The 26,905-nt window shown below is 33.3% G+C and overlaps 1 protein-coding gene and 1 long non-coding RNA gene across 2 annotated transcripts; one reads left to right on the forward strand and one right to left on the reverse strand.

Annotated features, from left to right (window-relative positions):
* Positions 1–5,667: 5,667 nt before the first annotated feature.
* Positions 5,668–16,532, forward strand: LOC21389640. The gene is made up of 6 exons (XM_010088479.2): positions 5,668–5,811; positions 5,920–6,094; positions 7,970–8,327; positions 13,975–14,393; positions 15,923–16,105; positions 16,191–16,532. Exons 1-5 carry the CDS (start codon positions 5,784–5,786, stop codon positions 16,032–16,034), a joined length of 1,092 nt encoding a protein of 363 aa, XP_010086781.2. The 5' UTR covers positions 5,668–5,783; the 3' UTR covers positions 16,035–16,105; positions 16,191–16,532.
* Positions 16,533–17,585: 1,053 nt separating this feature from the next.
* LOC112094427 lies at positions 17,586–20,809 on the reverse strand. Its single transcript, XR_002903521.1, has 3 exons — positions 20,528–20,809; positions 20,381–20,438; positions 17,586–17,860 (listed from the first exon to the last, which is right to left on the reverse strand). It is a non-coding gene; the product is annotated as an uncharacterized LOC112094427 (long non-coding RNA).
* Between the last annotated feature and the right edge of the window lie 6,096 nt (positions 20,810–26,905).

The following is a 26,905-nucleotide window of genomic DNA, read 5'->3' on the forward strand; positions in this document are numbered from 1 at the left end:
ACACGCCCAGGCAGAAGGAGGTGCAAGCGGCGTGTGGCACAGGACGAATCCCACTGGGATTCAGTTGCTTGTTCTCTAAGGTATATGGTTTACTTGTTTGACAAGTTTTACAATCAAATTCAAAAAGGAAAGTAAAGTTTGACTTTATTTATATTTGAATTTGAGCTAGAATTGAAAACTGAATTAAGGAGGAATTTTCTCTCTCTCTAGCTTGCTATTTGCGCCAGCCACATGGAGATCTCCCTGTGGTGTGACCAACCATATAGTAAAATGGAAGGGAGAATTTTGTTTCTAAAATTAAATGAAAAACTGTATTTTAAATGAGATTTAAAATAACCAATTTTCTATTGCTTTGTCTTCAAGTTAAAGCAAATGAGTCTTTCTAGTGTTCTATAAATAGGAGACAACAGAAAATTAAAGAACAAAATTTTTGCTCTCCTTTACTATTGGTGGCCGAAATTCCTAAGAGAGAAAAAGAGAAGAAAAGTTCTTCCAACTCCCAGTTCCTTCACATACATGTGTTGATAGTGGACGAATACAAATTAGCAAGTGAATGTAATTCCATAGTTCCATATTAGAGCTCAGACTCTACGTCTTGCAGATTTCAAGGACTAGACGATAAAAATTCGGGTTTTCTGAGAAAGCTTGAAACCAGGACTTTTTGTGGTTAAAGACCTCAAGTTATCCGCCTAATCGTTCGCTAGGTATCTATCTTTATAAATTAATATGATTAATTTACTATTGCATAAATTAAAATATGTTGGGAATAGTGTCCTAGAAGCATGAGATGTAATAGGATATTTATTATTTAATTAATAAAAGAGTTTATTCATCATTTTATGTGCATATATTTATGAATATTTTATGAATATCAAATGAAAATTCCGTGATTGTTTATGTAACCTTAAACATAGTATATAAGTGTTATATACGAGAAGATAGTGTTTAAGGATAATAATCAAAAACATTGTTCATGATGAATTTAATTAAAGTTCAGAATCATTAATTAAAACATTATTAATACATGTCATTCCCATTTAGAATGGAACGGTGTTATCCGCACTGTTAATATGGTAAGATATTGAATGAGTGTATTTCGCATAATAAGATTATGTGGAACAAGGACACAGACACAATATGAATTTCTAATAATTTCCGTTAAGCATAGAAATTCTAATTGAGTCTACCGATGGTCATATATAGGATGATCTTAATCATGAGTTCTTAACAAACTCCTATTTATGGATTTATGTCTTTTGATTTACTCGGTATGGATTCTGAGACCCAGAATCCTATTCCTTGTATTTTGGAGACATAATGAAATAGGTAGCTGGGAATGTTATTGTACGAGATGAAATCCATTCATTCTTGAGAAAGAAGTAGATAAATAATTCTCTTGAGTGTTGATTCGGTACTTGGATTAGTAAGAGCGCTCTGGTTCATGAATGTGTTAAAAAAAATTCGTAGTTTAGAAGTAATTAATGTCTACAATTTCGAGAGTTCAATTCCAAGTTTATAGTAGAGTAACTATTGAAATTAATAGAATTAATTAATTAATTAAAGTGTTTAATTAATTATTAATTTTATTGGAGCTCGGGATTATAGGTCCATTAGTCCTTGCGTCGTCCTTGTAATTCTACCAGACACAAATGGCAAAATGAGAATTTTAGAATTACAGAATTCTAAAATTGAATACTCAAAAAATAATTAATTGAGAATTAATTATTATTTAAATAATATGATTATTTAAATTTGAATTTGAATTGTGAACATAATTTAAATTTATCCTTTTGAACTTATTTGATAAGTTGTTCAATTTAGAATTCAAATTAATTTAAGTTTGACTTAAATTTGAATTTGAATTTGAATTAAAATTGGACTACAGGATAAAGGATGATTTTTCTTCCTTCCCTATCTGCTGTTGGCGCCACACACAGGGTGAAACCCTAAGGGTGTGGCCGGCCACCTTATGGATAAGGGAATGGGATTTTTTGTTCCAAAAAATTCAAATTGGAGATAGGGATTTGATTCTATTTTGAAGTTTAACTTCTACTCTTTAGATATGAGAATGATAGAAAATTGTGGACACAATTTTTGAAATATTTTTTCTGCCCTAAATTGTTTGGTGGCCGAAATTCATAGAGGGAAAAAAGAAAGTAAATATTTTTCTCCAAAAATTCCACATCATGCATGCGTTGGTGTTTGTGGAAATTCAAGTGTTTTAAGAAACCTATTTTATCTCACATGTGCCCACACACACGTCTACGTGGAATCAAGGAATTGACGTGGAAGACTTTGGTATTCTAAACACAAACTTGGAGCAAGGACTGTTCGTGGTCGAAGAACTCAAGTTATCATCCGAGTCAGCTTTCAGGTATTTTTCCGGATTGAGTTCTTAATGTAAATTAATGCGATTAATTTATTCGTGCATAAATTAATATAATCTATAGAGTATCTCAAAAGTTTTTCTAAAATTTTTGTTATACACGATCCGCCTCCCCGCCACGCTTCCGCACCCGAATTTGATTCGGGAACCAACAATATATTCTATAGAGTATTCAAAAGTTTTATGAAAATTTTTATTGTACACAATCGCACATACACGCTTCCGTATCTGAAAAAGTTTTGAAAACCAATACATAGTCTAAAAAATATGATCCACAATCGAGGGAATAAAGTTGGACGCTTAGTTCATGTTAAGGTTGTTATGTTGTCTAGTTCCTAACAGAGATGGCTTGTCTTGTTCGTCAAAGGTGTGCCTCCATAGGTAGAGACATTGACATAATTCCTATTCGTGGAATCTATATTGGATCAGACCAAAGTTGAATTGTTTTAACTAATAATTCCATTTGAACAAAACAATTCACTTTTGACGAATTATATATGGTCATCTTAATTCTGAGATGAATAATAAACCTATATGTTTGACTTGTATCTTTTGATGTACCAAAGGGAGACATCTTGACATTATGTAAAGGTACGCCTACCAGTACGTTGGGGGTATAACTCTTGTGTGCATAGATTTATTATTCATAGATAGGGAATCCATAGCTCCTATAAAGAGTCAATGATATCCTCTTATGGCATTATCCGTGGATTAGAAAATATGAGTGCTCGACCATTAGACTACTTTGTGCTATCTAATGGTTTACTATTTATATTGGTACAAATAATGGATTTTCCGATGGAGTGGTAATGAAACATAAGATAAATATAATCGGGAAGGTAAAACGAAACTTGACCTTAAATCGATTATGGATATCCTATGGAGATGATACGCTAATATCATGAGTCATGGACGAGAGCTATTCGGAGCTTTATAAATATACTATATAGATCGCGAGTGCAGCTCCAGTGTTTTAGTGGAATAGCACTAGAGTTTGTAATTATGTGATGAACTTATAGGTTAACAAGTACTGTCGTGATTGTAAGAGCTCAATCTATATATGTCCATCGGGTCCCTTTGCTAGCTCATATAATTTCCTGCAACGATACGATATATTTCCTACATATTTGTAACTTATGTTATTTCTGTAAAAAGGTTCAAAAGTCATCGTGAAATCGGTAATTAATTCATGAGTAATTTATCGGGTGAATTAATTGTTAAATTAATTCTAAATAAATTTGGTGAATTATTGTTTTGAGTTTTATTTAATATGAGAAGAATATTATATGACTGTTTTGATTAGGTAACTTCTATATTGAGTTACATGAATTAAAACTGAGGCATTATGCAAGTTTCCCATATTGAATAACTTAAGAAACAAGCAATTTGGAATAGGGACCAGTCGATCGGTGTCGCGGGGCGATCGACCGGTATGTAACTTTTGGGTTATTCTGTGTCATTTACTAGTCAAGTGGTGAGTTTGTAAAGGCTCTATGACCAGCCGAACGGTTAGCAACATACTGACATGTCAAAACCGATTTAATGTGATTTTTGACACGAGTTAGACTTTGAGAAACTTAATTATTGTGGGAATATGACTTCCTAAACTCTATAAATAGCCCGGTAAGTCCCATTATTTAATATATCACTTAAGAGACTTTTTAGGGGCGATTGGTAAGCGTTCCTGACAGGAAAAACTAATCAAATCTTAAAATCAATTTTTTCTTTGGCTCTCTTGTGGTTGGAAGGAGTTCAAAAATACCAACAGAAGATTGAACAATGTGTGCCCACTCGCACTCTGATCATGAAAATGAGAATAAGAAAGATGACCAGTTAGTTAAGGCTCTTCCGGTTGTTGTTTAGAACTCTTTGATCTGTCAGATGTGATGTTTCCATAATCTCTGAAGGCATGATTTAGATCTTTGGTATTTATGTTATATAGAATCATGAACATGTTCTTGGTTGGCTTCGGCACTGATTAAAATTTTTAAAATTTCGTTGCGCACTCGATGTCATTTTCCAACACTTCCCTTCAACAAAGGAAGTCCAACGGTGTTGTATGATGATAATGCAGCCTGTATCCTAAACTCAAAGGAGGTTACATTAAAAGAGATAGAACGGAGCCTATTTCACCTAAATTCTTTTTCACGCATGAGCTTCAAATAGACGCAACGAATTCAGTCCAGCGACAACTTAGCAGATTTATTTACAAAGGCACTTCCTAGGACAACATTTGAGAACTTGGTGCACAAGATTGGCATGGGTCGACTCAGAGATCTTTGAAGAAGACGTGTCGACATGAGGGGGAGACTTTTGCGTGTTGTACTCTTTTTTTCCTTAACCTACGTTTTGTCCCCTTGGGTTTTCTTGACAAAGTTTTTAATGAGGTAGTTATAAAGAGCAAATCCTACAAAATAATATACTCCTTTCTTTTTCCAAGGGATTTTAGTAAGGTTTTTAACGAATCATATTCTTAATATGTGGACATCTAAAGGGAGTGTTATAAATCAAATGCATTGGATGCCACCTCTCTTAGTATTCCATAAATTTCATATTAAACCCCTCATTAGATCCTATATCCCCCATTATATCTCTCTTAATATTGTGTATTATTTATTACTCTATTATTCCCTCTTAATTTTGTATGTAATTTGTGTCTTTTCCTATGGTCTCTAGTTATGATTCCTAGCTTATAAATAGAGGTTGTATTATTAGCTTGTAATATCATCCGTAACAAGTTATAAGAAAGAATACTAGAAGTTTCTTTGTCTCTCATATTTCTCTTGTACACTTTTTATTTTTATATTTTTGGTTAGTTTCTTGTCTTTTATAGTTTTTTTTTACTAAGTTTTCTCTACGATGAGACCCCTTAAATAATTTACTAGTGGAGCATCTTGTTTTGACTGTTGAATTACTTTTTTAACAGTCAAATATGTAAAGAAACAGTTATGTGCAGCGCGCTATAAACTTTTAATACGAATTTATATCAATCTAACTGTTAAAAACTTACTCTAACGTTTAAAATATGGTGTTCTAGTAGTGGATATTTTTAAAGAGTCTCAGTATTATTACATAATACAGAAAGAATTTATTTCCCATTTTTGAAGAGAGAATAAAAAATAAAAATAGTAGCCAGTAAAAAATAAAAATAAAAAACAACAATTACATTAAAAAACGCACCACGTACCAAAGACAATAAGACAGAAGTAAAATATATAAAGTAAAAAGACCAGAGGAAACAAATTAAAAATAAAATAAAAATAAAATGAGAGAGGGGCATTTCTTAAACCCTCGATGGGTTTTTCGCAGAGGCTCATGTTTAAAGAGATGCAGCGATGCATAAACAACGTGGGGAACTAAGAAGCCAAGGAAGACGAATATCTACTTCTTTATCACCATGATCATACGAACAACCTCCAAATTAGGTCTGTGTTTTGACGAGTGATTGATTTACCACATTTCTTTTTCTCTTTAAAATTGATGTGCTGAATTTCTGTTCAATTTAATTTAATGTTGAATGTGGTTGTAAACAGTGTGTTATAGTGGGAGAAGTGGGAAATCATACGCCGTTGCTGCTTTGGCCGCGAGTGCGAATAAGAGCGAGAATGAGAGTGCTAATAAAGCTAATGGTAGTGAGGCTCCCAAAATCAAAGCGAAGAAGATTTCGAGAGCCCAACGCCGAGATATGGTCGAAGCCTTTGTCCTCAAGTACGATTCCTTTTCTTCTATGTTAGTTTCTTTAGTGTTTAGAGAGAAAAATGGAAACCCAAAATACTCTTAATAGGGTTGGCACTGGACAACTTAGTGAGAGGGATGCTTATTGTTACTGACATTCAACTTAGGACTACTTTTCTTTTTCTTTTTTTAAATATAAAAATAAAATAAAAAGAGTGAAATTTGGTTGGGGCCAAAATGCAAATACGGTATTTTAGGTCTCGTTCGTTCAGTTCGCCGATTCGAGTTGATGTGAGTGCTTTTAACTGTAGCAAAAAAGTTAAATGTGACTTTTTGTGAGAGCTTTTAACTGTAGCAAAACTGGAATTGAAAACTTGAATCGGTGAAATGAACGAGATCTTAATAGGGTAAAATGAAGGCATGTACATTTCACTAATTCGAATTATAACTCAAGTTTTCGCTACAGTGTTTTCTCTTACAAAAATTTAAATTTAACTTTTTTTGTTACAGTATTTTCTACCACATGAATTTACTTTTTAACTCAAGAGAACTTAACGAGCAAAACGAATTAGGCCAAAAAAATACAAATTTCTAAAGCTATTAAAGTCAGTGGGGCTGGCTGCCCCTACTGGCACCACTGCTTGTGACCATGATAAATTGAACTCGAACCGAAAAAACAAAAGGAAAGTAAATGAACGAATGAAGGGAAATGAAAGGCATGTAGTGTTAGTTTATCAATTCTCATGAAAGCTTATTTTTGACGAGGTGGAGTCAAAAATAGTTTTATGTTTTTCACACTCATGGACGGAACAATAGACAATCGTGTGGATAAATATTAATTAGAACATCCTACACTTCCAATATTTAATTTGAATCCCAAAACATGTTGAAGGCCCAACACGTGATTACAGTTTTGGAGAGTGCAATTACGAGAGTTTCAACGCTTCTTACACCATGTTAGTGATAGTGTTTGTGTGTGTCTGTTTATTTGTCTTGGGTAGATAAAGAAAAGATATGTTAATTGGATAATCATTGACAATAGATCTTTTTGGTTGAGGGGCTTCTTATAACATGATAGGTTCATCTGTCCCAAGAGCATTGAGGAAATCAAGAATTTGCTTAAAGTGTTTCAAATCTAATTTCCTTTCTATTGTTAGAATTGAGGAATAGAGATTTAAATAAGTCATTTATGCAGAATGTCTTTGTGCCAAACCATTTCAAATTAGATCAAGGACTAGGTAATTGAGGGATTAGGGCATGAGTGTTCTTTTTAGGTACTATTGGAAAAGGAAACAGAATCCAGGGAGATGCTAGGGTAGGGATTCCCTTGATTACACTAATCATGTGGAATTTGCTGAGCTTGATTCGTAATTGTGTTGGTAAATTCTGCTGGTAAATGTGCCAATGGAGGGAAGGACAATCACCGTACTATTTCTTTCGACCTTTTCTCATTCTTGATAAGTTAATAAGCCATTAACTCCAGAATTAATGTTGTGAAGTACTTTGTTGTCTAGGTTGCTATTGATTCCACCTGCAATTTGTTATTTTCGTGGGTAAGATACGGTAGTTTTGAGTAATTGCTTCAACAATTGGTTTTGCCAGATTCTTGCAGTTGGTTTTGCTTCCCTGTTTCAAATGCTCCTCCTTTTTTTGAATTGAAATGATTTTTTAATGATCGAAGAATATTAGCAATTTTTAAGGATATTCTACTAGAGTTTATAAAATTTACATGTTATAACTCCTGAGATAGCATTCATGTAAGAAGCAAAAATTCAAGATTATTTTCATGTGAATGGTGGATCATGTCATGAGCTTCTAATGGCTTTTAATTTTTTGTTCTTGTTATTTTTATTTCATTTCTACTGTGAGCGGGTACAAGTGGAGATATTTGTTGTTACTTTTTTGCAGGTACAAGGCGATGAATGATGGAAAGTTACCTTATGCTAGCAATGTTGCGAAGGAAGTTGGTGGTTCTTACTATGTTGTTAAGCAAATATTTCAGGAACTGAAATCCCAGTTTAAAACATCTTCCATTAACAATGCAAATCAAAATAAAATAGGAAAAAAGGAAATTAATGGAGCTGGACAATTGTCTAACGCCGGAGAAATCTTAACAAGTAGAATACCAGAGAATTCTAGTGTTCAAAATGATATTCAGATTGTGGTTAGCAATTATGTGGAGAACAATGATGCTAGTCGAAAGCATACAGAAGCAGAAATAGGTTTTAAGTACTCCTCTTCAAGCGAAAAGGTCTCTTCCAAAAAGGTTGCAACTGTAGTATCCACTTAATATTACAAAATGTTTATGTTTATATTGTAAAGTTTCGTTTATTATAAAAAGAAACATTACAAAATGTGAAGGTTTCAGGGCAGAAAAGAATATTCTTTATTGATCAATTTCTATACAAGAAGTTACAATATTTATAGGAGAAAACCCTATGGGAATCAGGAAATAAAATCCCACGGAAAGAGGGATTAGATGAGATCCTTATCTCAAGAGATCTCCTTTAAAAACTGAAAGTATAACCTACTTTCTTATCTTATCTCTAAGCCCCTATCAACCAGATTATTCCTATTTTCTACACTCCCCCTCAAGTTGGTGCATAGATATCTATCATGCCCAACTTGCTAATGAGAAACTCAAAGTTTGATCTAAATAATCCTTTAGTAAGAACATCAGCTACTTGTTGTGAGGTTGGAACAAATGGCAAGCAGATGGCACCAGCTTCAATCTTCTCTTTTATAAAATGTCGATCAATCTCAACATGTTTAGTTCTATCATGTTGGACTGGATTGTGGGCGATGCTGATTGTTGCTTTGTTGTCACAGAACAGTTTCATAGGCATAGTCATAGGTCTTCTCAGTTCTTCCAAAATCCGTTTAAGCCATATTATCTCACAGATCCCTTGTGCCATTGATCTGTATTCTGCTTCTGCACTGCTTCGAGCCACTACGTTTTGTTTCTTGCTCCTCCAAGTAACTAGGTTTCCCCATACAAATGTGCAGTAGCCAGATGGAGACCTTCTATCTGACGTAGATCCCGCCCAATCTGCATCTGTGTAAGCTTCAATACCTCGTCGTTCATTCTTCTCAAAGAACAGTCCTTTTCCTGGTGAACTCTTCAAGTACCTCAGGATACGGTAGGCTGCTTCTAGATATTCTTCATGGGGAGAATGCATGAACTAGCTCACTAGGCTGACAGCGAATGCTATATCTGGTCGAGTATGTGATAAGTAGATTAGCTTCCCGACTAGTCTTTGGTATTGAGTTGTATCCACCTGTCTTCCTTCTTTGTTTCCAAACTTCTGATTTGGATCAACTGGTGTTTCTGCAGGGCGACATCCACTCATCCCGGTCTCTTTAAGAAGATCAATCACATACTTCCTTTGTGAAATTGCAACTCCCTTTCTTGACCTGGCTACTTCCATACCAAGGAAGTATTTTAGTGAGCCTAGGTCCTTAATCTCAAATTCGGAAGCCAGACTTTGCTTTAGACGATTCATCTCAACAGTATCAACCCCAGTAAGGATGATGTCATCCATATACACTATAAGAATAGCTACTTTCCCATTGGAGTGTCTTGTGAACATCGTGTGATCTGCTTGCCCCTGGTCATATCCCTGTCTTCTCACAAATTGAGTGAATCTCTCGAACTAAGCTCTTGGGGATTGTTTTAGACCATACAGAGACTTTTTTAGCTTGCATACCCGGGTTCCATATTTTTCTTCAAATCCTGGAGGTGGATCCATGTAGACTTCTTCATCCAAATCGCCATTAAGGAACGCATTCTTCACATCTAGTTGCTGTAGTGGCCAATCTAAGTTGGCTGTAAGTGATAGGAGTACCCTGATAGTATTGAGCTTTGCCACTGGTGCAAAGGTTTCAAGGTAGTCAATCCCATATGTTTGAGTGAACCCTTTTGCTACTAGGCGAGCCTTGTATCTTTCCAGAGATCCATCTGACCTGTATTTTGTTGTGAACACCCATTTACAGCCAACAGTCTTCTTCCCCTTCGGCAATTCTATCACTTCCCAAGTTCCATTCTTTTCAAGGGCTTTCATTTCCTCGAGAACAGCTTCCTTCCATTCAGGAACCTTTAGAGCATCCTGCACATTCTTTGGGGTTTCCACACTAGACAATTGTGAGGTAAAGGCAGAGAAACAGGTGACAGATTTTTGTAGGACACAAAGTTTGACATGGGATATTTTGCACAACTTCGGACCCCTTTGCGCTTAGCAATAGGAAGGTCAGCCTCAGGTATATAGGGCTCGGATTCAAGATTGGGTAGGTTGGTGTGAATAGATATAGTGTGAGGAATACCTGATTCGGGAATATTCTGTGGTGTAGGATCCGGACTGATCTGTGGTTCAGGCTTTTGGCAGTGTTGGCTAGTTTCAGTCTCTATTCCTTGCTTCCGGTTCTTCCTCCTGTAAACCAGCAGTTTTTGTGTTCCTGTTTGTTCCCTATTTTCATCTTTATTATGTTATGAGATGACTCTATAGACTCAGGATTCAAATTTTCATTACTCACATCACCTAACTCTGTATTTATTAGGAAGTTTGGGCTTCTTGCAGTTTCAATTTCAGTTTCTATTTCAAAGTTCGAATCTTCCCTTAAGCTCTCCCCCTGAAGATGAGTACCAAAAAATGGTTGAGACTCAAAGAAGGTAACATCCATTGTGACAAACATTTTTTTTGAGCTCACGTCATAGCACTTATATCCTCTTTAGTTCGGAGCATAGCCTACAAATATGCACTTTCTAGCGCGAGGATCTAACCTTCCCCTATTTTGGTTGTGAATATGGACAAATGCACTACACCCAAACACTCTCAAAGGTAAATATGTAGTCAACTTAGAGACAGGGAAAGTGTTCTTGAAGACACTTAGGGGTGTTTTATAATCTAAAACTTTGGTAGGCATGCGGTTTATGAGGTATGTGGCAGCTAGGAGCCTCTCGCCAAAGGTACTTAGGAACACCATTAGTAAACAATAATGCTCTCGTGACTTCTAGGAGGTGTTTATTTTTTCTTTCTGCTATGCCATTCTGTTGGGGTGTATTTGAACACGAACTTTGATGTATTATGCCCTTGTCTGAAAAATATCCTCCCAATATTTCATTAAAATATTCTCTGCCATTATCACTCCTAAACACTTTTATTTCTCTTGAAATTGTGTTTCAATCATTGTATAGAATACCTGAAATATCTCTTTTACTTCAGACTTGTCTCTTAATAAATATACCTAAGTGAGTCGTGTGTGATCATCTATAAAGCTAACAGACCATTTTTTTTCATACATTGTTGAGGCTCGAGATGGCCCCCAAACATCACTATAAATTAATAAAAACGGTTTTGTTGCTTGATATGGTCTAGCGGGAAAGGAAGAACGATGATGCTTAGCTAGTTCACAAATCTCACATTTAAAAGAAGATGGACTTTTATTTCTAAATAAATCAGGTAACAAATGTTTTAAGTAATAAAAACTAGGATGCCCTAATCTATAATGCCAAATCATAACATTATTAGAAACGGAAATAGAGTTGAAACAAGAGTTTGTAACTAGGTGTCCTAATTCGGTTCCATCTTCAAGGAAATAGAGACCTCCACTTTCTCTAGCACTGCCAATCGTCCTCCCCGAGACCATGTCCTGAAACTCACACCGAGAAGAGTAAAAAATAACACGACAATTAAGAAAACTTGTTATCTGACTGACAGACACAAGATTGCAAGAGAGTTTTGGAACATGGAGTACATCATGCAAAGTTATATAATTGGAAATTTTGACAGTCCCTGTTCCAGCAATTGCGGAGAGGGAACCATCAACAATTCTAATCTTCCTATTCCCTGCACATGGAGTATAAGTTGAAAAAAAATGGGAGCAACCTGTCATGTGATCAGTGGCTCCTGAATCTATGATCCAGGAGCTGTTTTGTTTGGGATTAACACTGAGGAAGGCTGAGGCGAGACTACCTGTTTTGACAAAAGAACATGAAGGGGTTGATTGGTTTACTCGAAAGTGTGAAGACTGAAAAAGTTTGTGCAGTTGCTCTAATTGTTCCTTTGTGAAAGACAACCCTTCAGAAGTACCTTGCTGCCCCTGATCTTCACTGGTTGCTTGAGCCGAGAAGCCCCTGGAATTAGCACTCTTTTTCTTCCAGTTCTGCGGTTTTCCGTGGATCTTCCAGCAATTTTCCCTCGTATGCCAATGTTTTTTGCAGTGGTCACACCAAGGCTTCTTCTTCCTGTCATTATCTGAGTCATTCCTCATTGACACAAGGGCAGAATTATCAGTCACAGCAGCCACTGGTTTGTCATTCTCCTCGGTCTTCATCATAACTTTCCTCCTAGTCTCCTCTCTTCTAATTTCAGAAAACGCCTCTCGAAGAGTTGGTAGGGGATTTTTCCCAAGAATCCTATACCTAATCTCATCATAGACTCGGTCCAAACTAGCCAAAAAAAGGTACACCCGATCACTTTCTTCTTTTTTCATAAATCTAACGCTATCCATCGGGCAATCCCACTCATCATTATAGCATTGATCTAATTCTTGCCATAGAGACACCATCTCATTATAATAAATGGTAACCTCACGCTCACCTTGTTTGGATTTCCACAACTTGGTTTTAATTCAAAAATTTGTGAGGAATTTTCAAGATCGGAATAGGTTTCTCTCACCGCATCCCATATGTCTTTTGCAGTGGGAAGGAAAAGATAGGGCTTACCTATAGTTGGTTCCATAGAGTTAATGAACCATGCAGTAACTAACGAATTTTCTGACCTCCATGCCCTTAGTTTCGGATCCCCATCTCCAGGCTTCTTCACTTCTCCATTCAAATGACCGAGTTTTCCTCTTCCATCAATGGCCAACTTCACCGATTGTGCTCATTCTAGGTAGTTCTTCCCGTTCAGTTTGTGGAGAGTCAATTGGAACGAAAATTGAGTCGAGTCTCCTCCTTGTGCCATGGGGGTTCGATCTGGTTCACCACGATTAGAATCTCCTGCCCTAGAGGATGCCGGGGATCTGCCTTCTTTTGTGATGGCCGTTTCAGCCATGGGTTAAGAAGGTATTTTTCGGCTCTGATACCATGAAAGCTTCAGGGCAGAAAAGAATATTCTTTATTGATCAATTTCTATACAAGAAGTTACAATATTTATAGGAGAAAACCCTATGGGAATCAGGAAATAAAATCCCACGGAAAGAGGGATTAGATGAGATCCTTATCTCAAGAGATCTCCTTTAAAAACTGAAAGTATAACCTACTTTCCTATCTTATCTCTAAGCCCCTATTAACCAGATTATTCCTATTTTCTACAAAATGTTTATATTATTATTATCTGTTTCTTTTCTTCTAATAATTCTGGTTGTGATAAATCTGTTAAAATCAATAATCCATGTTTAGATCTGGCAGATGCAATTTGCCGGTGTCTTGATCTAAAGAAGCTGGGAGATTGGGAATTAAATCATTTCTATTGATCATTGTTTTGTGTCTCAAGCGTAATGCACAGTGAATGCTTTTTGTAGTCATTATCATACAATTGGATTGTTTGGTCAAAACTTGGATAGTAAAAATGTTATAAATAGAATTTAAATATAGGCGTAATAGTATGCGCATAAGTAGAATTATTATATAGGTGTAATGATGCTATACCTTCACACATAGAATGTTGAAGTTTAATATTTGTCGCACTCATTGTACTAGATTTTAATACACAATGCATATATAAAGACCAACCATAATCACAATCTGTAAAGCAGTTATGCAAAATACGCCCTCAATACATGTTTATCGACATTCATCTGTGTTCGGTTTTTGGGTTTCTCTATCCCTATATTTATGTGCTTTTACCTTGTATATTTGTAGATTTACATGTCTAAACTCTTATGCCTTAAAGTCTCAATGCTTTTCATTACAGGATTGTTATTCAGAATTTTCCGGAGAACAAAGTAATCTTCTGAAAAGGGATGCTGAAAACGCTTTTCATTCAAGTCATGAGAAACTGGACAGAACGGAAGCTAAGGACAATTCTTCTGATTTTATTGAAACGCCAAGTAGTCTACTGAGAGAAGAGTTTGAGAACGTTTCTCGCCCATCTCATTTAAACTCTCAAAATGGTACACAGAAGGAAGCTTCGGAGTATGATGATATTCCTGTTTCTGCTACCAAAGAAAATAAGTTGCATATGGTGGACAGTGAGAGAGTTTCCCATCCAGGCCTTGAAAATGCGGAGAATAGTAAAAAACAGAAATCTCTATCAGAAGAACTGCGAGATACAGATGGTTTAAAGGATGAAACAGAACATCATGAAGGGACCCCTAAACGTAAACCTGTAGGGTAAGTTTTTCTACTTGTTGATCTTGCTTTTACCGTCATTGTCCCAATTACTTTTCTTCTTCTTTTATTTATTTATTTATTTATTTTATTTATTTACTTTTTGCTCAAGCAGTTACTTTTCTTGTTATTCAATGAGTATCTTGCCAAAAAAAAAAAAAAAAAGGAAAGAAAGAAAGAAAACTGAAAAGGATGCTGTCGATTAGATTCTTTCAGCGATTGTTGTTGTGGTGTTGCCTATGGATCTCCCTTAGTTGTATTCCACAACAGAAAGAAATGTATAGAATAACATGTCAAATAGGCTAACTATTCTTAGAAGTTAATGAATTTTCAGCAGAAAATGGCTGTCTAGAACATCAACTAAGTGGGTTTGAACGTTCAATGCTGAAAATAGGACATGGCGTCCTGCAATCTAATCCTAAATACCTATTGAATAAACTATCTTCACCATCTTTTTATGTTTGACTGCATTTCTATTTTTTATTTCCATTTGCCCCCAATGTTTGATAAAAACTGCTTTGCAAAGAAGGAATGCCGTAAAATGCCGATCAAGATGCATTATTTTTTCTACACTTCAAAATTTTTTCACTGTTGATTTTTATCAATAGTACCCGTAGGGCCTTCTCACATTTCCGGTATATATGTCTTGCTTGTAAGTTGAAAGGGGCTAGTTTAGCAGTCAGGCCTATGTTTTGCTCCCACATGGTCTAGGGCTCAATTGGTCACGCCTACCAACCTGGTGATACTGATTATGGAATAACCATGATTTTCGTGCTTTCTGAAGATTGTGGGGTTCGGCATGGCTCCAATTTATAACTAAGCTCTAGAAAGCAGGTTTGGGGAAAAAATAGTTAAATTGACTAACAAAATGCATGTCTTTTTAAATAAATAAAAAAAATGGGCTAGTGCTCGGTTGTGGAGCGCTTCATAGCAAAGAGTGATTTCAAACTGTTTTTCCAGAGAAAAATCACTGAGATGCCTTATCCCCTTCAAGCATAATATACCACTAAAGGAGATGGCTACTCAACTTGCGTATTGGACATTGACCTCTTTGGCCAGCAAGCTTGAGTTCACTTTAGTTTTTTTCTTTACGTTAGGACCACCGAGAAACTTTGATTAGCACTCATTGATCTCTGTTCTTTCTTCAATATCTGTTTATGTTGACTATCTTGTAGCGTGTGGAAGTTGCACTTTGTTTTCATATACCACTAAAGGAGATGGCTTTGATTTAGTGTTCTACCAACTGCGCAGTGTTAATTGTCATTGACATGCAAGCCATGTTAATATAAATGTTCTTGTCCCCATTTGATTGCATTTTTCATGGTCATATTTAATCTTACAGTTGAAACCTTTATGGGTATATCCAATCTGTAATTTCTAATCTGGCTTCTTATTTTCTAGATGGACTTGTAAACCGAGTTTTCACTTTGACCCCATTTGATGAATCATATTTCTATTTACTTGGACCTCAAATTCATCCATTTTCACCTATCACTTAGCTCTAAATCTAATATTTATTTTCCGTTGTTCAGGGATACATCTCATCGGCAAACTAGTGAAGCAGAACTTCCAAAAAAATCAACTCTGTGGGGTACTCTAAAGTCATTTGCTGATGGAATCATCAACATTTGGAGAAAATCATAAATATTTGTCAAGTTAATTTGCAAAGTTTTGTGCAACTCTGATGCACTGCGAGGACATTGACAACATATCAGGTTAACATGTGTTGCTTTTGCTTTTTAAGCTAAACGCATTATCATCAATCCTCTCAAGTTGATATGTTTACCATTTGTTTGCCAGATGCGTGCTTTGAAGGTTTCAGAGTGCAGCTCAGTCGTTTGCTCAATGAAATCGAAATTTGAGTCTCTTCCATTTAGTTAGTCTTGTTGATCATGTGTAAAGGGGAGTTCATTTTGATGATTTTTAGACAAGATTAGAACTTAGAAATAATATATAATGCCCGTATGAATTATGATCCTTATCGCTGCAAACCATTCAGGCTCCTCCCATGGCAGGAATTTAAAACTACTTATGACAAGAATAGTACTGATCAGGATCATTTTTTGCATACCTAGGATCAAAACTCAATGTGCGATTTCCAGCATAAACTTGATGATTATCAATGTGAAAAATAATGCAGAACTAAGGCTGAATGTTATTGGTAGATTTGGCTGATGATAGAAGCGTTATCTAAAAAATATAAGAATCTCCATTCCTTAGTGACGAGCTGAACAAAACGATGATAGTATAGTTAAGTCAGAGAATCTCATTATCGAATTAAAGCATCTCTGATACAGTGTTAAATTTGCGCGTCAATGAAAAGTTTTGATATTTGGATAAGAAAAACACTAATGTAGTAATTTTGATATTTTGATATTAAATTTGACATTAAATGTAGCATATTTTAAATTTCATTTGTTTGTTATTAGTTGATATGCTCATTTTTTTTATGATTACTATGTTGTAATTTTTTAATTTTTTATTATTAAAAATTTATTTTGCGTAATACATTTGGCGATTAACCATATAGTACATTGTAATGTATACGCATTCCATTTAAGGGTAATAATAATAATAAATAAGATATTAATTTGCTAGCCGAAAACAATCATGTATGTTTCAGTCAAAAAAAAAAAAAAAACAATAATGTATACTGCATTACGTGTGTTATTTTTAATTTAGGTAACATATTGTTCCTTATTGGATTCGACCAAAATAAACTTGTATAGTATTAAACAAGAGGATAGTAAATGAGGCATAACCGGGATTATTTTACGAAGCAAGCGATAAAGAACGAAAAAAAAGTATTGCAAAAAATAACCTCGAATCATATTATTTTTTATGAGATATTTAAGCAATATGTCATTCAGTATCTTTAAATTTTGTGAGATTTGTGATTTTTTATGTATATATTTGTGATTTTTAAAGATTTTACGATGTTTAAATATCTTTAATTGTGACATTCTATGTAATAATTTATGTTTATTAGCATATGTAAATCGAAGCTTAAAATGTAACGACCCAGCTCTCCTGAGCCGTTACTTAACGTTAAACTTAAACTTTAAATCCTTTTTAACTCTTTAAAGGCAAACCAAGATACTCCAAATTTAGGGATATTTTTTTAAACTAATTTATATATCGCTTTTCTTTACTTTCCATTTAGCCAAGCAAGTGGAAATAACATTTAGTCTCAAACATTGTAATCGCACTAAGGTTCGAATCTAATATATTTTAATAACACATTTTAGTTTCTAAGTACTTGGAATTTAAAACACACATATAAATAAGCATCGCAAATAAAGTTTGCATGTAGATACTTTTTAAACCATAAATTTCAACATGTCTAATTCTCAAAATCAAAATATAAATTGCAGAATAGTTTTGCACGGTAGTATCCAGTCCCAAACCTCCGCAAACCTCTGCCTTACACGTCCACCGCCAAGTCCATCAATAGGTTGTAGGCCTTTTTTCTACAACATGAACAAACTGGATAAGTTAAAGCTCATCGAGTACAAATATCCTCACAAAAGATTTGCACACAATATCACAGATATAGATGCATGACTTTTTATGCTCAATTATGGAATATATTTTATTCTAGAGGTCTTGTGCTCATACCGGTTTGCGCGCGACCAATGAGGTACTAAGGAGCTACCCAAACATTTCGTCTAATAACACCCAAGGTCTAATTAATTATTAAATATTATTTCCCACGTGGAGTTGGTATCACCCCTCTCTAGTTCTCATTACTTTGCTTCAATTTAAAGTGAACATGCAATTATGATCATGTCACGTAAGTATAATTAATACAATTTAACTATAGAGGCAATATAACATAATACTCAATATTTAAGTCACAAAGGCGTAAAATACTTTATAAGACATACTTTACTTAATATTCAACAATCACATCACACAGAATTGCATCATGTAAACAAACAATTTCTCAAGCAAATATGTGTGTGTTCTAAAACTATTAATGTTGTAGGTACCTCACTTAGCGATCGCAATTAGCGTTTCCCTACAGTAAGTTGGGTTCTCAACTGCGTTCTTAAAACTGCTCTAAACGTTGCAAGTCTGTGATCAAGGTGTACCGACAAATCAATGTTAGTTCATTTTCAAATTCTAATTTAGTTCACTTAAGTTTTACCAATTATGTCTTACAGACATTTAAAGATTAATTTACTTAATTACTTTCCCTTTTCTAAGTTTACAATACTCCCTAATTAATCTTTCTAATTAATTAGTCAGTTTATCTCACGCTTAATTATTTACCAAAAGGTTAATAATTCTTGTTACTCAAATCATTTCATTTATTGGCTTTAATTAATTAATTAATCATATAGAATTAATTAATTAATTAATTACTTCATTTAATTAAATTTTCTTAATTAATTTATTTAGAGATCTCAGAATTAACTTAATTTATTTTTGTGGACATTCAACTTCTAATGTCGTACTTAGTCAGCCTTTCGACTTATTTAGTCTTATGCCTCAACTTAGGGCCCGTTTAGTTCGCTGATTCGAATTTTTAATTCGAGTTGAGATGTGACTTTATGTGAGAGCTTTTTACTGTAGCAAAAAACTTAGATGTGATTGTTTGTGAGAGCTTTTTACTGTAGAAAAACTCGAATGCTAAACTCGAATCAGCGAAATGAACGGGGCCTTATTTAGTCTTATGCCTCAACTCCTTAATCTTCTAAGGATCAGGTTACTTATTCTACGTTTCAGGTGTTAACTTTGTTACCAAAAAGATTACCGTCGGTAAACCTAAGGATCCATCTATCCTCAACTTGGGTTCTTGGGCTCATTAAGTTTTTTTATCTTAATGGTTTATGCTAGGGTCACCTCTGGTCCTTTAAGACATTTTGGGTGAGTTGGAGTTTTCCGACTCCAGTTGACGATTTTACCCTCAAGGGAAAAATTCCCGTTTTACCCCTAACGGTTTCGACATTTCCAAGTTCGCAAACTTAAGGAGTTTGTTATCCTAAACGTTCTGCCTTTAACGACCGTGAGCCAAAATTTATGCTCAAGGTCCGTTTTGACTATTTTACCCTTAGTGGTCAAAATGACCATTTTTCCCTAACGACTTTCTAAATAACCAACGGGTTTCGCTCTTGGCTAACTAGGCCCTTTACTGCCTAAATAAGGTGCTGAAATTCTATTTACAGGTTGACCTTTAACTTTTCTTGAATACAATTCTACCCCTAATGTTGGATGTTTTGATGTTTTGACGTTTTTACCCCGGGTCGTTTTTTATGTTTTCTACCAATAGATTCATCTTAGGACAAGGATCAAAAGTCTCAACTTTACCTAAGGCTGGTTCTAGCTAAAAAAACCATTTTACCCTAGGTCAAAGTTTGGTCAATTTAATTTCCGGACGCGATAAATAACTTTTTATCGGTGTGGAATCTAGAAAAACTCCGAACTATGACTTTTCTCTACTCATCTAGAAAAACTCCGAACTTAAGGGCATGTTCGTCCACGTTTTGTTTTTGAAAGTTTTCGGCTCTTTAGCAAACTTTCCAGATCTTAATAAATCACATATAAGCAGTCTAAAGGTTGCCATACTAACCATTTTTCATGCCAAACTTTATATCTCATGCCATACTAGTTTAAAGTTCAAGTTTTTACAAGACTATTACTAGTCTACGAAGTTAGTATTTTTCACTTTATTTTCATGTTTCCAACACTTTAAAACCAGATCTAAAGCCCGTAAACACAGCCATCTCAAAATCATAATATCAATTTCACAAGATCGTAGATCTAGGGCCAAAACCTAAGTAAAACATCTCCTATTTCTCCACCAAATCAACATAACATCCAAGTTGAGTTTCTTGAGTTGTTTTCCTTTGGTTGATGCCTGTATCTACTCAAAATCTATATATTTGAAAACAAGATTAAAACTTTTGAAGGTAAAAATCCTCATAAAACCTTATTTCTTGAAAATCACACAACAAAACACTAGATCTAGAGATGGATCGTTTTACCTTGAGTTGTAGACTTGCTCTCTAGCGAAAACTTGCCTTGACTCCTATGGATCTACCCCTTTAGGAAAGAAAAGAACCGAACTTTAGGTTCTAACTCAAACACAAGAAATTTATGAAGAAGACTTGATGAAATCACACTAATCTTACCTATCTACCTCCAAGATTGTTCTTCAAGATCCTTGATCCTAATGAGTGAGCTTGTTCTTGAGTTTTGATGGAAGAAAATCAAAGAGAGAGAGTGAGAGAGAGGGGACGGTTTTGAGAGGAGAAATGGAGATGAAATTTGAGTCTTATGGTTTTGAAAAGAGAGAAGATAATGAGTAATTTCATTACCCACCCATCCTATTTAAAGACAAGCTTATGGAGGGACTAATTTGCAAATAAAAATTTGCATAAAACCCGGCCATAACAAGGGGGAGAGAGAGAGAGATTGGCACATTTTTTAAGTGCAATTATGACACTTTTTGGCTCTTATTCAAAGGACTTATTACCTTTTTTCTTATTTAACCCTCGGTTATTCCACCTTCTCCCTCATTTTTCCATTTTTAGAAAAAATTTTAAGGTACGTTCTTTTAGAGTTATAGTTGAGTGTAATTTTTAAATTAAATTTGAGTTATAATTTAAATTAAAATTATAATTTAAATAAAAATTTTTTTAAAATTTTGTTATAAAAGAACAAGTCATTACTTTTTCATGGATGTAACTAGGCATAGGAGAGACAATCTTTTTGTCTTATATGGGTGTGTGGTAGATTTAATCCTAACCATTTATCTGAATCTCCATTTGATCTCCACCGTTTGATTGGAATCATTTTCTATGACTCCTACTGATTTGAAGAGATCAATTCAGTACAATTTCACTGTGTTTACTAATCTTAGTACACTTTTGTATTGACAGTATCTATGTCCTACTGATTAAATGGCATGTGTTGGCATGACTTCTCCTACATCAACAAATTAACGGGGAATTCGTTACCGAAATCCGAATTACACGGGTGAAAAATTCAAAAAAAAAAAAAAATTTTGAGTTATAATTTTATTTAAATTTATATTTTTTTTATTAATGAATAAATTATAATTAACAAAATATATGATTGATATATTAATTATTAACTATTTATTTAATAACCCATTATTACTTGTTTTATTGTATATGTTATATAATTAATTTTTGGTAATTAATCTTTAACTAAATTATTAATTACTATATTATTTATTATTTTATTAATAAAATTTTAAACTTAATAGTAATAAATTAATATTTAATTAATAATTAAGTAATTATTATCTATTTATTAGTTATTAAGTAAATCTATATATTAATTATTAATTAATGTATAATATAATTAGCAATTAATAATTAATTATGTCATATAATATTGTTGATAAGTACTAGAAAATGAAAATGGAAAAGGGAAAACAATTTTCAATCGTTTTCTACTTTCTTCACATAAATCATTCTCATTGTTTTTTTTTCGTTTTCATTTTCGAAACTTTTATTAAACAAACGTGATATGTAGACCATTTTCATTTTTGTGCCTCAAAAGATGTGTAGAAACGTTTTTGAAAACAACTAAAAAATAATTTCAAATACACCCTTTGTTTCTCAATAGTCTATAATATAGAAGGGTAAAATTGGAAAACTTAAAACTTAAAACTAAGTATGGCTAATTATTTTCTAATCTTTGATAAATGGGTTATTTTTTCAAAACTTTGCCTATTTCCTACAATTTCTCTTATTTTTTCTGCATTAATTAAATTATCGTTGTTTATTTTTTTTAATAGAGTGATATAAATAATATTTTTTATCATAAGTGGTACGTCTAATTTGTCCAATCTTTTGTTATCTCCATGATCTTTATGTTAAGAACATATTCTTCATATTTTACAACTTTCAAATTAACACTCCTTGAAAATTATCTAATAATTATACATGAATGAACCTTCCATTCTCATAGTATATCTCTTATCACTTTTTTTGTAAATTTTTCTTCATTCCATTTTTGTAATTTATTTGTTATTGTCCATTTGACTAGTATTTGATAAGAGTAACTCTAGTTCATCTCAAACTCTAATAACCACAAACACACCAAAAGATCTAACAAATTAAACTAACATTATTGAACTGTAGAATCTCACTGTTGTAATGAAATATGGAGGGGTCGCACTTAGATGTGAAGTCAATACAGTTATTATAAAAATGACATTTGTGGTTGTAGTTGTTTAAGCCCCCAATTCTAGAGAATTATGGGTACATGCGAGAACTTTAAGGAATTTTGTTTTCTTTTTAAAAGAGAGAACTCGTTTGATAAGGAGGCCGTTCATTGTCCCCCGTTGCCGGTCTCCTCTTTTTTTTGTCTCTTTTTTTTAAGATTTTTTTTCCTTTTTTCTTTTTAATTTTTTCTTTTAGTTTTTTTTCAATTTCTTCTTTTTACCTCCCTTATCTTTTTCTATTACATCTTTTAATTTTTATATATTTTCAAATATATCCCTGTAAATATTTTTTTATGGTTATTTAAAATAATATTTTGTTCTTTTTTTTTCATCCTTTCTTTTTTCGGCAATTTGTATAATTGTTGTTTTAAATGTCGCGTTTTTTACTAGTTTAGGTAAAAGGTATAACTAGTCGCATATACTTACGAAATTAAAAAAAAAAAAAGAAAACGTAAAACAATTAAAAATTAATTGAATATTCTTTTACTTTTAGACTCTTAAGAAAAAACTCTTTAGAAAAAAAATATGATCAACATTCAACGTTGGAGTTCATAGAGGATTTCCATAGAGGAATTTTTAACTGTAAGTATTAGAAAGTTAATATCGCATATGTTCACTAGTTCAATGATTATCAGGGGATATTCTTTTCTCTTTATTTTTTTTTCAACCAGATAATTAATCGAACAAGATTTAAAAATATTTATGTTACAACTTGGAAGATAATTAGAAAAAAAAAACTTTAGCAAACTTCGGATATTATATATAATATTTTTCTCAAGATAAATCTATTAATTATACATTTAAATTTAAAAATAATAATAAACGTAGTGATAGAAATGTTACCGAAATAGGTTGAGGACTAATTAAAAGGATTGATCACTTTCAACATTTTAAGATTTTTATGTGGGTTCAGTTATGCGTTTCCTAAAAATAAGGAGCCTTACATAGTTGCCTCAAGTAATGGCCTTGATTACCATTACCACTAACAATTCTATATCAGATTATGAATATCATAAATACTAACGAAGGCAAATCTGGGACTTACGACGAGCGCATGAAAAACACATGCAAATATGGGACAAAGGTGATAATTGATTTAGGAGTGGTTTCTTGTTTGTTGTATTTTATAGTAGAGGCAGTCAAGAAAATGAAGCATGTCAATGACTAGGGCGGCGCAGATCATCATCATGGCGAGAGGCATCCGACTTCCAGGAACTGGGATGCCTTCATCACCCTCTTGCTTCTCTTCATTCTCTTCTCCCTCTTCGCTTTCGACCTCGTCACGAGTTGTCACTCATTCGTGACTAACATTGTCAGTTGTCAAAAGATTGATCCTCTTGGGAATAGTACTAGAGCAATTATTCATCAGCCATGATTATGATTATTACTTCGTCACAATATTTAAAGGGCATTTGGTATGCAATAAATCTTTAATAATTATGTTGTGTGGGTTTTAGACTATCTCGAAATGAGATAAGTGAATCTAGACTTGTCTAGAAATGAAAAGTTGTAATTTTTGTACCGAACATGAAAATTTGAGAGATTCCTATTTCCTTAGAATTACTGCCTTCTAATACTTTACTTTCTCTATCTTTTCGGTTGTAAATAGATCATGTTGTTTCCGATTATTGATTATTTATGAAATTATATAGTTTTATTCTTGTTTAAGCAATAGTTTGATTTTTTTTTTGTAATCATGTATAACTTGTAAAGTGATTCTTCTTAGGCATTATCACTAGATTTTCATTTTAACTAAAATTACATTAACAAATTCTTTAAAAAAAAAAGAGTAAAACCTCCATAAAATATTATTATCGGGACTAAGAAAAGGTATTATTTTAATGGGGTTATTAATTTATCGATAAATGAATATTTATTAATTTAAGGAGAGTTTTATATTTTAATAACTTATGTCGTCTTGGTACATGTATTATTTTTAGACTATGATTCATGTATGAGTTAAATATTAAAAAAAATAGTTGATGTAGTTAAACTCAAAATTAATATGTTTACATATATGATTATAAAATTTTTTATGTATGTAATAAATGTTATACACATGTAAATAGAATCTCAAAAATTAATTTAAGATATTATAGATAAAATGTTAATAATAACATACATAGATATATGTATTTTTTTGAAAAAAATTTAATGCCTATAAGAAAGAAAAAAAAAACTCCTTAATATTATGAGTTTTGTATGTCATTTGTTATTATTTTTTTGTATTTGATTAATTACTAATTTTTATTTTCATTGGGTCCTAAAGGATTCCAAAAAAGTACTATCTTATGCATTTAGCGAGATTATTAATTTAGTACATTAGAAAAAGTCGGGATAAGAAGATTTTGTTATTTAATCAAGGTTATTAATTTATCAAAGGGAGATTGAGAGAAATAGGTCAAGATTTGAGAGGAATTTAAATTAAGAAAAATTGTAGAAATATGCCTATATTTAAAACTTATGAAAGTAAATGGCTAATTTACCAATGTATAGATCATTTCATGTTTTCAATTTTACCTTTTTCTTGTATTTTTTTTCAATTTTATTGGAAGTAAGAAATTGAAAACATGAAATGGTCTATTAATTTTTATACATTGGTAAGTTGGCTATTTATTTTCATAAGTTTTAAATGCATGCCTATTTCTTAAAATTTCCCTTTATCGAATATTCATTTATCGATGTTTTACTGTATGTTACCAATTATAGTAGTTAAAAATAAAAATAATAATAAAAAAAGAGCAAGCATATGGATAAAATAGGGTCCGAAAAATTTAGAATGCATATTCTTCTAAAAAACTACACGCATACATACATATAATATTATCAATGATTGGACATTTCAGAATCAATGTTTCTAAATGAAAAAAAAAAAGTTCGAGATTCTAGTGTCAAAATTCTTGAATCCTTTTCATTCTTAGGTATACGTGGTCATTCTAATTCATCTTTGGATATCCCATACTAATGATGGGGTATTTTGATCTCCATCTTAAAAGTATTGAATGATTGTTATCTTGTCTTTCTATTATCTTGTCACTTCAAAAAGCTTACAATTTAAATATAGTTAAAGAAGAGCCTGCTTACAATTTAAATATATTGAAGAGGAGCAGAAAAAGGCTCCAGCTTTTAAGTAATTATTTGGAAAAAAATTTTAAAAAGAACTTTCTAGAACATTTACATGAGATTTTTTGTTCATTAATAAAAATAAAAATAAAAATAAAAATGTTATTTGAAACTCTAAAGTAACTTGTTGTTTTTTAATTAGAAACTCTTATAGGAGAAGCCATGTATACAGGTTTGGCTTCCCTTGAAAAAGCTTCCCAAGAAGCTCTTCTGGTATTTCAACTAAGCATCTCTGAAACTAAAAGCTGCTTATGAGTTCAGGAAGCCAAAAACTGGCTTATAAAAGCTCTGCCAATTGTCCTAGCTAGTCCAGGAAAAATATTCACACATATCAAACATTGTAAGAGGAAAAAAAAATCAAGACCATCACCTCCTTCAAATGAACCACCAACATGAACAAGAGTCTAAAATCATTGTAAGTTTAAGATCTTGATTTGGTTTTGCTGCCAAACCATTTCACAACCATGGAAAATCAAAATTCTAAATTCATGAATCCATCATAAAATGAAATTTCAAGTTCATGAAGGCTTGCTTGTCTCTAAAGAAATGACTTTAAAAGTACTGAGAATAATAATGCTTATCAGTTTAAAGATAGGTGAATAAGTACTAAGAGTACTAGAAAAGCAAGAAAATAGTCTTGATATGCAAAATAAGCACTTGAATAAAAGAATTCATCTAGATCCTCTTCACGGAATACCACCTGAGTAGAACTATTGTCAATCTTAAACAATTCGTCATCAATTCCATCTCTTACAGCCCCCGAAATGCCGCACTCTCCAATATTCTCCTCCTCTAGTGGTGGCAATCCAATTTGTGGCAATTGCAGCTGATGTTCTTGTTCTGATTGTTCGATGAAATTGCTCAACATATTTGGACTTTCTATTGCACTCCCAAAGCCAAAATTGCCCACATTGGAGAAATCCATTTTCTCACAGAAAAAGTATTCCTTGAATAAGTGAATGTCCTCACCAAAGCCTAGTAACTCCCATCTAGCAATGATCCCAGTTTCTGTATATAATAAGAATTTGTACGAGTCTAGTTGGCGATCGTACAAAAATTAATTTCCTTTTAGTTATAGCTGGGACTTGAATCCAAGACAAAGGGTGCGTTGACAGCCCCGAGACAGCCCCGGGATAGCCTCGGCGCAGCCCCGGGACAGCCTCGGGGCACCCCCGGGACAGCTCCGGGA

This window comes from Morus notabilis, unplaced genomic scaffold, assembly GCF_000414095.1.
Source record: "Morus notabilis unplaced genomic scaffold, ASM41409v2 Scaffold905, whole genome shotgun sequence".
Taxonomy (NCBI): Eukaryota; Viridiplantae; Streptophyta; class Magnoliopsida; order Rosales; family Moraceae; genus Morus; species Morus notabilis.